Source organism: Plectrocnemia conspersa, unplaced genomic scaffold (assembly GCF_051122295.1).
Source record: "Plectrocnemia conspersa isolate PC_06_02 unplaced genomic scaffold, ASM5112229v1 ptg000008l, whole genome shotgun sequence".
NCBI classification, from domain to species: Eukaryota; Metazoa; Arthropoda; class Insecta; order Trichoptera; family Polycentropodidae; genus Plectrocnemia; species Plectrocnemia conspersa.
Window position 1 is genome coordinate 21,181,595 of NW_028277172.1, and position 13,420 is coordinate 21,195,014.

General features: G+C 29.7%; 3 protein-coding genes across 4 annotated transcripts in view; 1 reads left to right on the forward strand and 2 right to left on the reverse strand.

Annotated features, from left to right (window-relative positions):
• Positions 1-967: 967 nt before the first annotated feature.
• LOC148233374 (RNA helicase aquarius) overlaps positions 968-13,420 on the forward strand; it is an 84,736-nt gene continuing 72,283 nt past the window's right edge. Inside the window, exons 1-6 of the mRNA XM_088189388.1 lie at positions 968-1,143; positions 1,243-1,343; positions 1,408-1,564; positions 1,624-1,831; positions 4,383-4,575; positions 4,647-4,800. Coding sequence (XP_088045514.1) covers positions 1,036-1,143; positions 1,243-1,343; positions 1,408-1,564; positions 1,624-1,831; positions 4,383-4,575; positions 4,647-4,800 — 921 coding nt within the window. The 5' untranslated portion in view covers positions 968-1,035. The remainder of the gene's footprint in view (positions 1,144-1,242; positions 1,344-1,407; positions 1,565-1,623; positions 1,832-4,382; positions 4,576-4,646; positions 4,801-13,420) is intronic.
• On the reverse strand, positions 4,836-9,049 carry mthl5 (G-protein coupled receptor Mth-like 5). The gene is made up of 8 exons (XM_088189393.1): positions 8,821-9,049; positions 7,436-7,571; positions 6,947-7,130; positions 6,590-6,884; positions 6,443-6,521; positions 6,187-6,377; positions 5,980-6,115; positions 4,836-5,919 (listed from the first exon to the last, which is right to left on the reverse strand). The coding sequence occupies exons 1-8, from the start codon at positions 8,993-8,995 to the stop codon at positions 5,661-5,663; spliced, it is 1,455 nt and encodes a 484-aa protein (XP_088045519.1). The 5' UTR covers positions 8,996-9,049; the 3' UTR covers positions 4,836-5,660.
• On the reverse strand, positions 10,354-12,957 carry LOC148233376 (G protein-coupled receptor Mth2-like). Of its 2 annotated transcripts, none has more exons than XM_088189399.1 (9): positions 12,890-12,957; positions 12,139-12,364; positions 11,872-12,069; positions 11,700-11,815; positions 11,559-11,637; positions 11,323-11,483; positions 10,889-11,033; positions 10,724-10,816; positions 10,354-10,656 (listed from the first exon to the last, which is right to left on the reverse strand). In XM_088189399.1, the coding sequence occupies exons 2-9, from the start codon at positions 12,360-12,362 to the stop codon at positions 10,482-10,484; spliced, it is 1,191 nt and encodes a 396-aa protein (XP_088045525.1). In that variant the 5' UTR covers positions 12,363-12,364; positions 12,890-12,957; the 3' UTR covers positions 10,354-10,481. The 2 variants fall into 2 exon arrangements, with proteins under 2 accessions (XP_088045525.1, XP_088045528.1); XM_088189402.1 differs by having other exon boundaries at positions 10,509-10,651.

Genomic DNA, 13,420 nt, shown 5'->3' on the forward strand with positions numbered 1-13,420 from the left:
TAATATTCCATTTTGATTATATCACATTATATATTTATACAAAGAAGCATTTCTGATAAATAAAAAGAATAAGTAGATACGTGCTAATGGAATGAAGTTTCGCGACTTCGTTCAACAGATATCCTTCATTTTCGATATATTATTTATTATTCAATACCTAAAAAGACACGTAATAATGAATGTGTTCTAGTTTCAGGACTCGTTGAAATGAAACAAAGACTTTTAGATCAGAAATATAAGAATTGGAAATAGTTGATAGAACAACATTATTGATAAATAGATAACAAGTAATATAGTATTAATAATATACATTACAATAAGCAATATAACTATAATGTATAAACTTTTATAAATAAAATGAAAGAAAAAAATATTTAGTTTTCACTTTAAACCAATAATTGTTCATAAAATATATAAATACAAACATATATTTGTACTTGTTGTACTACGTTATAAGGCATTTGAAATATAACTTAAGCGTCAGTATAAGTGTAAATATAAAGTATTTATTTGTAAGTATAATCTTGAAATAACGTGTTTTATTTATTTTTCATATTAACCATTCATATAGTTTTAATATGTATGTCACATATGTATATAAAGATAAGTAAAAAGAGATAATATTTATATAATTTATGAATCCAATATAAAAACTGAAAAATTTAAACACTTAATATATTTAAATGCAGTCACTGTATTGCAGGGATATTATTATAACAAATTTATAGCAAAATAAAATGATAATATAGATTTTATAATAAATTTAATTAATTTAGTTTAAAAAAAAAAATTTATAAAATAAAAAAAATGTTGGTTTATATTAAATTAATTAATATAGTATTTATTTGTGTATTTAATTATATCAAGATATGTATTATATTATTTTTATTATTAAAATTATTGTTATTTTTATTCACACATAGTCGATATGCATCGCTTTAAGACTACGAAATAAGATTGTTTTTGTGACACACTAGCAACACTGAGCCGGTTGTCATTGCCTTGGTGGGATTTTCGTTTTAGAAATCTTTCAAAATGAGCGAAGAGGATCTTATCGATCCCGCTGTGACTGAGGGGGCGACGGAGCTCCACAAGTTGCCTCCGCCTACAGTGGCTCAGATCAATTCAGATAAGATCACGCAGGTAATCGCCCATTTCTACTATAACCTCAAAATACGTAATCTGCACGTATTTTTTGGAAGAAACAACGCGTCGTTTACATCGTTTATTGTTATTTTGTAGCTTGCAAATCAGTATTGGGCCCCGGCGACTCAAGAGAATCACATGCCATTTGATAGGCAGATAATTGAAGATATATACTTGTTGGAAATATGTGGTTCAAAGTAAGTTTGAAGGTGCAATATTTGTTGTTGTTGTACATATTAACATTACAATATTATTGTGCAGCTTCTCTACGAGACGTATCATGATGTTGGAGTTTTCTCAATATTTAGAGAATTTCCTCTGGCCAAATTATGAGAGTGGAAAATCGTCACACGCCCATATGATGTCAATTGTCGTAATGTTGAATGAAAAGTTTCGCGAGAGAGTTCCAGTATGGCAGGTATGGCCTAAATATATAAATTTCACATAAGAATTTGTTCTATGAAGTGTATTTTTTAGGCAATTCAAAAGAAACCAGACCATTTTGGAGGATTTTTTTCGCAATTGCTGCACGCGTGCTTAGCAGAAGAAAATACGATAGATTACCGCGAGCAAACAGCGCTAATTTTATTATTTAATAGATGTTGCGGCAGTATGGAGGTTCAAATATGCCGTGACCAGGTTAAGCGACTTGTGTCGCTCAGTATGTGGGCATGCTTACAATCAGGTAAGTTATTTTATACAATTTAGAGACTGACTGAAGCATTTTTAATATTTTTCCAAATTTGTTGTGATTCTTTTAAAACTTGAAATATAAATGTCTAATTTTTTTATATTTCATAGATTTTTTGTGTATAAAAGTGTTAAAAATTGTTTTTATTTCAATTTTTATGTTATTTAAATATCTATTATAGAACATATTTTACCACTTTTTTCTCTAAGATTTCTTAAACAGAGCTACAAATTTCTCAAATTTTTGCCTAGTCGCTTTTTAGCCGAGATATTCACAAGATTTATTTTTAGCTATGGCGTTTATTTATTTAGTTCGATATAATTAAAACTATGGCAGTTATTTTGCCCTCAATTTTGTATATATTTTTTTTATTTTTCATTTTAGTTTAATTTCTATTATAGAACGTTTTCGATTTCTCATCATTTCTCGAGGATTTTTTTAACGGGGCTATGATTTTTTTATTTTTTGAATAGCCGTCATTTTGAAACAAGTTAGTGGATCAGGCTGGCTAACGAAATTTATCTAGATATTTTCAAGATCTATTTTAACATTACCGACGGATTAAGTAGTATCTATCCATTGTCTTATGATAATCCACACAATAATCCACAATCCCTTTACTACTTTTCATGTTTAACGACGGGTTCGGTAGTATCTACCTGCAAAAACTAAAGCATTTTGTGCTGCCTAATCCATGAGTCAAATGTTTATACTTTAACTCTTTGGACTCCTATGTCGAGGTAGACATGACATCGGTTGTTTTACCAGCAACTCCAATGTCGAAGTGGACTCTACATTTTTTTCAAGCTGTTTCTTAAATAATTAAATCTATTTTATTATTTCGGAAACATCAGGTAATGGTTTAAAAAAAACAAATTTTCGATTCTACGACCAAATACCTATTTATTCAACATCTGGAATTAATAAAAAATGGTCTACTTAGGATCGCTCGATGTAGCGGGTGCTTGATACAATAGTCTGTGTTGCGACATATCATCGTGAACATCTTATGTATTTCTGTTGTAATTCATTCTTATTTGGACTATACTTACATTTCAATGGTTTTATCATTTATTAGTTAATTATATGTTAAAATTAGTGTTGTTTTTTTAAATTTATTGTATAGAAAGATGTTTTAAACTATCAAAAATTAATTTGAATGTAGTGAAGATGATGAATATTATATGAATATTTTAGATGAAGCTTCAGAACAATTAGATATAGCATAAAAATTACATTTCTTAGGGTAATCATAAATATAGAAATTGTTTAATATGGAAGCTTTTTGTTCCAGATTGCATTTTTTTATAAAATATTTTATTCCCATTAAGGTTTTCTTTTTAAATATTCTGAGTATTTTATTTAGAATATATATTTAAAAAATCATAAAAAGAATTTGAGAACCAGAACCCCAAAGTCGCTTGCTTTTAATTAAAAAATTATCATATATTTTGTTATATCTCTGTGTTGTGCAAAGTACTCGCAAAACAGTTCGTTTCCGCACATCACACAGCGAAAAACGACCCGTTGGTTAAGTGGTAAGAAGTTTCATGTTTATATGATTCAAAATACAACAGTTATCCTGTCTTCAAAATCAGTTTAATTCCACATATATGTATATGCCATTTTTTTTCAATATCTAGTTTAAAATGTTTTTGAATTTTTTATTTTTTTCTTCAAGTTTTTTTCAACGAAGTTACAAGTTAAAGAAATTAGCGAAGCAGGCTTTACTTACTTTTTTTATTTTAATTTACTAAGTATTTACTATCAATTCGTAATCTCCAAATAATAATTGTAGTTTACTATCATAACATTTGGAGACAATATTTATAACTCTGTAAGACGCAGCAGATGCTGTATTAGTTTTATAGGTTTATTTTGAATGTTAGGACTGGGTTGTTTTAAAACTTAATTTTATGAAATTTATTTATAATGTTTCTTTTGTTTACAAATTATCTAATAATATTTGTTGTCATATGATGACCATAAACGGTTTTCTTTTACCAAGTTGCATTAAATTAAAGGAGATATTCACATCTGTTTCCGTGCATATTCCTCTCAATTTAGGTTACTCAATAACTTCAATTAATTCAATATTGTAAAAAATAACTCATTATGCACCGAATAACACAGCATCTCGAATTGCAGAAGTTTAACCTCTAGCATCAGTCTGAAACGGTAATCGTTTGTTATATGTAGTTGTGAGTGAACGTAGTTTTTCTTTGTTTTATATATAATTTTCTTTACACAATTATCAGTTAAAAGCAGACATTCAAAACCTTTTTTATTAGTTACAATTTTTATTTATCAAAATATCGCTTTTTTGTAGTCATTTTCTCTATTTAATATAAAGAAGTAAAAATTTTCAAATAAATTTTGATGTACAGCTTGGCTTTTAGTTGTCTACGTTAGTCCAATAAAAGCCAATTATTTGGTTTTAGTTGAACCAATGCAAATGACAAAAAACAAAATGTGTATGTTTTGGTCGGTCTCTAATTAAATTAGATTGTTTTCGATATGATATTAATATTTTTTAAATACATAGGACGACGTGAGCAAGAATTCTTAAATGTTCCTAAGTGGAGAAAATACTGGAAAGCTATACAAAAAAAAGATAAACCAGATCAAATGGAAAAGTTAAACTGGGAGAGACATTTTCTTCAAAGATTGATGATAAAGTTTGTTAAAATATTGGAAGGTATACCATTGGATGACGATGTTAATCCGAATAAGATAAGGTAGTTCATAATCTTATGCTTATAAATAAATATAAAATATGGTTTTCTAACACGTTTTTTTTAAATTGTAGGTATTGTGAAAGATTCCTTGAACTTGTGATTGATCTCGAAGCACTATTACCGACCAGACGATTCTTCAACGTTGTAATGGATGATTGTCATCTCGTCGTACGCTGTCAACTATCTAATCTCTTGAAGAGGAATGACGGCTTTCTGTTTGATCAAGTAAGTTTTTTTTACATAATAAAAAAAAAAACCAATCGATTTGAAGGTGTATATTTATAAATTTCATATAAAAATGCATACAAAAATTAAGTACCATGTATAAACTGGTGCATACTCATAAAAAAGCTCGTTTTAATCACAACAGGCTATCATGAATATTATCAATTTAAATGTTATGTATATGTATATAAACACGAGTCTTGATTAGTCACGTTGACGTAAATCAAATAACAGGTTTATTTAACATGCATAATCACAGCAAATAGCATTATTTAATAATTAAACAATGAGGCAGATCCATTTAAATTTATATAAAAATATAAATAAGTAAAATCATAAAATCAGAGAATATCGAATATCAAAAATTATGTCATAAGTATTAAATATTATATCTTAAAAAAATAAAAAAGGCACACTATTAAGAAATATATCAGATCATAAGAAAATAAATAATAAAATAAAAAGTGATCGATAAGAATGCATCTTTTTATATCACACCGTGCTTACATCTAGAAAGCTTATAATATAAAGTCTTTTATTGGAAGGAATATGTTATAAGTTTCATATATATACCTTTTTAGAAAAGTGATTAACATACAATATCATTTTTTTAAGTACATTTTTGGTGTTAGACTATATAACAATACAATATTATAACACATTCTTACAGAATAAATATTATATCTTTTTTGGATCAATTTATAAAATATATATATATATATATATATATATATATTTAAACTTACAAAAGAAGAATAAATATGCACCAAAGTTATTCATAAAAATATGAATATGGGTATATTGATAATTATTGATCGTAAGGAATATCGTTTGATTGGGAATGTCTCAAGAGTTATATTTCAATAAGAACTGCCGTTCATTTGAGTCATTTCGTCTCCCCAGTCGTTTGTAGGCACAGGTTCGCTGTAACAACAGCTCTTTCTTAGTAAAAACATCACGTGAGTTTGTCTACCGACACAAATGTAGAGGATCAGTGGTCCTTGAAGCGCGTTTATTGCAATATGCGTATACATTAAGCCGTCATAGCGCAACCAAGACAATAAAAAGAAAAACCAACACACTGTCATGACAATGAACATCATTAAGAACATGTCGAAGCTGTAAATAAAACAAAAGTGTTATTTAAAGTTTAAGAATATAAATTTAGCAATAGCATACTTGTGTTTGAGCTTGTGATGTATTCTGCCGTAAGTGTTCATCCTCTTAATGACTTTAAGAGTTGTCACGTAAAAGAATATATTGATAATGATCGTGAACGCAATCGGAGTGAAGAATACGGCAATACCCAACCATCCTGTAATTGAAATGATGTAAATTATACAGGATCAATTTTTCTAGAATCTCAGTAATGAAAAATAATATTACCGATCGTTTCTTGGTCTCCGTTCGTAATCAAAGAATGTGCCGCTGAAGAAATGCTTTTTTGCGTACTGCTATCGATCATAAAATGAGCAAACAAAGCCAACGCGCACATTAAAAGGGTGCATCCCCAAGCGTAACACGAATAATAGCAATATTTGCGACCGTCAGTTACACGTAGAAAAACGTTTCTTGACCTGTAATATTAAATGATACAATTAGTACGTATATTAAAATAAAAATATTGCACAGTTCCACATACTTGAATGTCTTCCAAATGTAATAGCCCAAGCTATTCAGCCAGAAAAACGCAGCCAGCATACTTATGTATAGGATAAGATCTTAAATTATGTAAAAATTATTACATACATTTAAAAAAATATATATTTTTTTCGCAAAATATATTTACCAGCAACCATGAAGCTCACGTGACTGCTCAATTCGGTGAATATTCTCACAAGATCTGACGCTTGACTCACGATCAAGCAAACGTTAATCGTTGTCACTATATTTCCAGTCAAATCCCTCAATGTCGGCAAGACAAAATATATAATGGCGACTATCAAGAAGCAGATCATGCAGACGGCGTGAAAAAAAGGATTCAGTACTTTTCGCATCCAGAAGTCAAGTTTCCAGTCGAGATTGATTTTTTGCAAGCAAACTAACGCATACAAAGCAGTTTGGTTGTTGGTCGTGAGGATTTGCTGTAATGAAAGATATGTTAATATGAATTTGAAGCATGTATTATTTTATTTAATATACATACTTTGTCCATGCAGTATTTTCCTTGTTCATAATCGACAAAGTGCGTTATTGTATCTTTTTTTACATCAGGCAGTGGTTCGTTTAATCGACCCATCTTGTTTTTAATGTGATCGTCGACGAGAGATTCCAAATACTCCTCGTGGTTGATGTAATGTCTAAGTTTCCCATCAGGCAGAAGATTTAATCTGTAAAAAATTATGTTATAATTAATTTAATGAATATTTTTGTATATGATAATTGGCTTTCATTTAAACGGTCAGCTAGTTAAATACATTAAATACATTTGCAGCAATATAAGTCAGATTTAATAAAAATTTGGCAAGCTGTAAAATTTAGCTGTTATACCATTATACAGTGAAATTTCTTTGTAACTAATACCGAAATTCTCAATATAACGAATCTTCGATTTGTCCCTGAAAAACTTTCATACAAAATGTTTTCATTGTAACGAAAACTGATCTCAGTATAACGAAATAATTTGATTAATTACTTGTCTTCGGAGTTTGTGTAATGGTGTATCTGCCAATGCTGGGTGACGTCGCATTCAGGTTTTCCGATCACAAAATCATATGGCACTTGTATATTATCGACTCCTTTGTCGGTCGTAAAAATCGGTTTCCAACGACCTGAAAATTAATAATTTTAACAAAAGTCTAAGAATAACTAATTTTATTTATAATTTCAAGTGCTTTATTGAGCGTGTCTTGTATTTACGTGAAACATCCTCCGTCTGGATCTAGTAATATAATAGTTTTGATTCGGTGATCATTATTCACATGGCAATTGGTCACATGAACATTGATCACAAAGCAACTTCTCACAATGAAAATTAGACGCAAATCGATCGCAAAGTGAAAACAAAATCAATTGATTAAAATAATTATATTATTTCCTCAATAATATACATATAAGTGATATAATATAGTTTGGCTAATTTTAAAAGTACGTGTTCACCTAAAGGTGTCGAGGATTGGGTTTCATCTTTTCCTAAATAAGGAAAATCATTTAAAACATATTTCGATTTCAAATCAACTGCCAATCAAAATTTTATACCATATTTATGTGGTTTATTCGGCATCTAGATTTCGTTGGGAATAATTGTTTGTCAATAGAAATATTATCGTTGAGTTTTTTTATATAAATCTATTCCAGGTTCTAGAAACTAAAGTGAATTTATTCGTATGCAATCTTTCAAATCGTTTTGTTTTTTATTTGTTAATAATTTTTCTTTATTTAATATTCAATTATAAATGATATCTTTTAAGTAGATTCGTTGCAGAGTTATTCATGGAATGTTCACTGTATAAATTTGAAGACGTATATATGTATCAAAACAACCACTGCCGCTCATTTGCACCAAACTTGTTTAAATTTTAAAACATAAATACGTTTTAAAATTTAAACAGGTTAGGTGTTAACGAACGGTAGCGAGTGAGCATTGGTCGGGACGGTGAACATCCCATAAATGCAACACAACAGATTCTTGCAGGAATTATATGGCATCTGTTTCGATACGAGACAATTTGAACACATTCATTTTCAATGAAAATGTAATTGTATAAATATTTTCTAAGAATAAATTTGACCCTTGATAATAAGCAAGTACAGATAATTTTCATGAATTAAAACACATTGATCAGATGTTTCACATACAAATCTCAAATATTAGTTGTTTTTTCAAACCGACAAAGTATATATTAAACCCATGACTAAGAAGTATTATATTACTAGATCTACAGAGGCGAACTATGAAGGTACTCGATCCCTAATAATAGAATATCGCTCAGTATGATTTTCAAGCATAAAGTTCAACTTTGAGAAGCATCGAATTGTGCAAATCTATATTTAGGTTATGTTTTTGTTACGGGCACTGACTGGTGTTGGCGTGGTCGACGTGAGTGCACCTGGCGCCGACCATAATCTCGCTGGGCTCGCAGCACTTGTTGACACTGATGATCTCTCGTATATCGGCGGTCGCCACTGTCGTCCCCGCCCAGGGGCGCAGCAGCAGGGCCAGCGCCAGTGACGCCACCAGCGCCGGCGTCGGCATCGCGCTCTGGGCTGTCACGCAATTGTCATACTCGTCGGACCGGTCTTAACGCGTTGTTTGTTGGCCATTCGACCATATTTGTAATTCTTGCCCAAGGCTATGTTCGAACAATAATTTTTCGTTGTTTGTTAATCATATTAATGATAAATCTAACGTAGCATAGATAAACTCAGCAATATTTAACCCTTTAGCGCACTTTTTGCTCCAAGGGCTACACTGACTTATACGAAGTCGGACATATTTTTTAAAGTACTTTCCTGTTATCGGGGGTCAAATGTTGTGACCAAGGCTTACTCGCTATCGCTCGTTCGCACCTAACCTTTAGATTGATAACTGGAAAGTACATTTTCTTATACCAAAACGAAACAAAACTTTGGGTTTTTGTTTTTCATCCTCTTTCCCATAAATAATTAAATTATTTTTTAAAATCGTTTTATTTCGTGTAAATAATATAAATAAAAATAAGTACATAATGCTAATTATTTAATTTAAAAAAATACTAATAAAAATTGAAGTCTAATTTAATATCCGGTTTTTCTAGAATGAAAGGTGTTCGTGCTTTTCTTCTTTAAAATAATTTTGTCCCAAATTTTGGTATAATGTTTTTGTTCCCCCAGGCATGTAATGATTGAAAATCATGTAATAATCAATTATTGTGTAAATAAAACCATTATTACGAAAAACATATTTTGAACCACAAAGTTAGGAAAACGCCATACGTGATTTGGCTAAACTAAAAGTTAAAAAATTGATACAACACAAAAAAAATAATTAGCTGTTTTACCAAAACCACAAAAAAGTTAATACGATACTATTTGTAATTGTCGTTTTCGAGTCCAATTGATTTAGATATCATTATAGATTAAATCAAATATCAACTACTTATTATAAATATTTAAGAAATCGTTAAAATAACAGAAAAATGGGGTTCAAATGTACCCCACTTAGGGATGGGAAGGTTAAACGAGGTGGTTAGTAGTCAATACATAATACTTACATTAGAAGGATTGAATGAAAATTATAATAATAAAATAATTCAGTTCAAGACTGTATTAGAAGTCTTTTGTGAGTCTGATAAAGACCTGTAGAAAAATTGTAAAAATATGAACTTTTAAGTTTACGCAACCCTCGATACATGATTGAGGTTTGCGAAAATCAAGTTTCTAAATATGGAGGTGTTCTTTCGGACTTCTTTTTATCGACAAAAATTCGCTATATTGAACAGTATTTGTAGTTAGTAATATTGCGATCATTATTTTTTTTGTAGTTTAGTGCTTTGATAAGAAGTTCATTTTAATTTTAAACTTATGATATTTTTACTGTTCCATTATACTTTAATAGTTTATTTTAGTAATTTAAATAAAACGTGTTCAGCTAGTTTTTATTAATATTATATAATATATCTTTATAATATATATAATTTATTAGAAATCTTTCGAGATTCATTATATTTGTCGTAAATGTTTATAAAGTTTTAAACAACGATTCATGGTTGGTTCTCCTCTTCCATTATTTCTTCTTCTTCCATTTCGTTGTTATATGATACGCAAGGAATGCGTAGACCCAACTTCGCTAGACCTTTACGAGCTCTTTTTCTGAACACTACTAATATTAAAAAGTATAGCAATCCTGACAACATGCACAAAATGTCAACGACTATCCTTTAAATCAAATAATCATTATGTCAGGAGAAGAATGTTTACATGTTGAAATACAACCAAAACTCACCATGCTGTATTTTCTGCGTCGTATACAAAACTTATAAATTCGATCAGCCAAATAAATCCGTTGACTAACAACAGTTTAATGTATAAACAGAATCTAAATTATGAATAAAAATACATCATTAAATAGTATAACTTGTATATAAATACTTTTTCTTTAGATATTCACTTGTATTTTATGCTCTTCAGTTTGGTCACGTTGTTATAGTTGGTCGTATACCATAACGCTTTAAAAGTAACACCAAAGAGTATGACATTTGCAATCAAAAGCACAGTGACTGGTCCATAGAAGTAAGCCCAAGTTTCAATTTCTCCTGTAAAATATTTATTTTATTATAAAGTAATATATGCTGAAGATGATCGTTTTTTGTATCTGTGATATTAACGTTCAGCATGTTTCTATAAAATAACAACTTTCTGATTCAGCGTTTATAAAAATCTTGATATTCTTTTTGATATATTTTTTCAAAATTATTGTTTGGCCGGGCGTTATCGTGGTGCAATATGCGCGAGATTGCTCTTCGTTATTTATTCACACAGTATTTTATTTAGATCTCTTTATTTTGATTTTGTGTATCGTATATCGAACGACTAAATACATACCATAAAACCAGCAGCTGTCTGTTCCAATATGAGGCTTTATATGAGAACCTTCTATAAAATTAGCAGAGAGTGTGATCACTAGAAATGCTAAAGGTATTCCCCAACCATACAGTGTATAGTATAGAAACATGCGCTTGTCCGGTATATTGCGGTTCTTAAATCTAAAGATGAGTTTTAAATGATTATTTTATAACATTCAATAAATAACACAGTCTGAGATTCGTTGGTTAACTTACGTTACATTCTTCACCATGTCGACTGAGATTACGTTCATCCAAAAGAATGCCGCGAGTAGCCAGTAATACATACTGAAACCTAAAATGTCAATGTTTTATAGAATCCCATTTTAATAGAACAACTTTATATTTTGTAGATACCCATTATGTAACACCAGGCAGGTACTCTTACGGTTATTAATTGTATTAATAATATGTGCAAATATCCAAGAGCCAAACTTCCGCATAAGCACATTGTGCACAATCCTTGAAGATCCCTATTAATCCTTATATTTATTTATTGAACACAGGGTTTAATATATAAAATAAATACCTCAAATCTGGAACGATTATGTAGACGACGAGAGTCAGTATCAATCCTCCGATACTCAAGATCAGCAGTAAAGGTGATGATATAATGCTTAAAGAATTGAATTCATCTGCTGGAATGCATGCTACAATATAGCGCATTTTTATTTCGTATGTATCAGATTTGTTATATACAATTGTCTTTGAATCTCCTATGCAGTATCTAGTAATGTATCGAATCGTCTTAATTGTGTTTGATAGATTTTCTCTGATCTTGTTTATGATTACTCACTTTCCAGATACCAAGAAGTAAATGTCGTCTTCTTTGAGAGAATCATCAAGTTCGATATGAAACATTCCGATATCGCACTGCAGTACACTCTTGTTTGTATTTTCATTTTGGCATTTGTAATCCACAATGATGGAATTGTTGGAACAGCATTCAGGATTTTCTTTTTTTGAATCAACGAAAGCATAATGCCACAGCGTAAATAATGCGAAGTGATGCAATTTCATATCTGAAAAATAGAATCACAAAATAATTATTGGGTAGCCTTCATTCCGTCATACGCGATCGACCATTTGACCGCGAAGCTATTTGCAGTCGCCCGCAATTTATTATGATATATATTTTCTAAATAAAATAATTGTTAAAATTTAAAAAAAAGCATAAGTAAAAGCTGATTCATGCCTAATTTGCATATTTATATATGTCTGGGAATGACTATAAAATCGAGAATTTTCACATGCTTACTGGCGGCGACCGTTCGCAAATAAAAAACGTTTCTACGAAACTGAAATTTTATTCCAACTTTTTTTGAACCACTTTAAAACGAATAATTTATGGATAAAATATTTAAAAAATGGCTTAACCTACTTTGTGTTAAAGAAAAATTACAGTTGAATAGCATAAACCAAAAAAATTGCGCTGCGCGGCTACATACTCGCCGTCGTTTTATTTAATATAATATTTATTCAAAATATGTATTTTTTTAATACGTATGTATGTATAAAGTAAAGTTTATAAAATTTATATTTAAAACCTCTTTGTTATGTATCTCTATTACTCTGCGAATATATTTTGAGTAGTCTTGTGCACAATGGTTGCAAGAAGACTGATTGTACTATTATCATATATTGAATAATATGCCGCGTGATAACACTATTAAAATATATACACACATACTCATGCAACTATCAGAAGAACGGTCAATATATCCGCGATATCAATATTTGCAACACTCATTTAATTATAACTGTTGAAATTTAATATGTAATCGACGTTTTACTATTAATTTTCAAGGTTCGAGGACTAAAATTATGAAATAAAAAATGACACCTTTTTGGGTTTGCTCTTGGAACTCTTTTTGTGTACTCTAAATGATGTGAGGTAGTAAAAAGGTAGTAAAAAATAAAATATAAATCAAGTTTGATTTAAAAAACACCTATCAACACATTTTCATTATTACTTATTTTAATTACATCGTCTAGTACAACTTATCTTTAGTTTGTTAAAGAAAAAATATGTTTTTCTATTTAAATATTAATGTTTAGTGAAGCATATTTCGTAGAGT

What these genes read in the sequence shown, in the direction of transcription:
- LOC148233376 (XM_088189399.1), bottom strand. Translation starts at nt 12,362, where the DNA reads ATGAAATTGCATCACTTCGCATTATTTACGCTGTGGCATTATGCTTTC. An exon ending in TACTTCTTGGTATCTGGAAA is followed by an intron (nt 12,070 to 12,138) that starts GTGAGTAATCAT and finishes ATACATTACTAG; the next exon opens with ATACTGCATAGGAGATTCAA. An exon ending in TGCCTGGTGTTACATAATGG is followed by an intron (nt 11,638 to 11,699) that starts GTATCTACAAAA and finishes TTGACATTTTAG; the next exon opens with GTTTCAGTATGTATTACTGG.
- mthl5 (XM_088189393.1), bottom strand. Translation starts at nt 8,995, where the DNA reads ATGCCGACGCCGGCGCTGGTGGCGTCACTGGCGCTGGCCCTGCTGCTG. An exon ending in CGTCGACCACGCCAACACCA is followed by an intron (nt 7,572 to 8,820) that starts GTCAGTGCCCGT and finishes ATTAATTTTCAG; the next exon opens with GTCGTTGGAAACCGATTTTT. An exon ending in TACACAAACTCCGAAGACAA is followed by an intron (nt 7,131 to 7,435) that starts GTAATTAATCAA and finishes AATTTTTTACAG; the next exon opens with ATTAAATCTTCTGCCTGATG.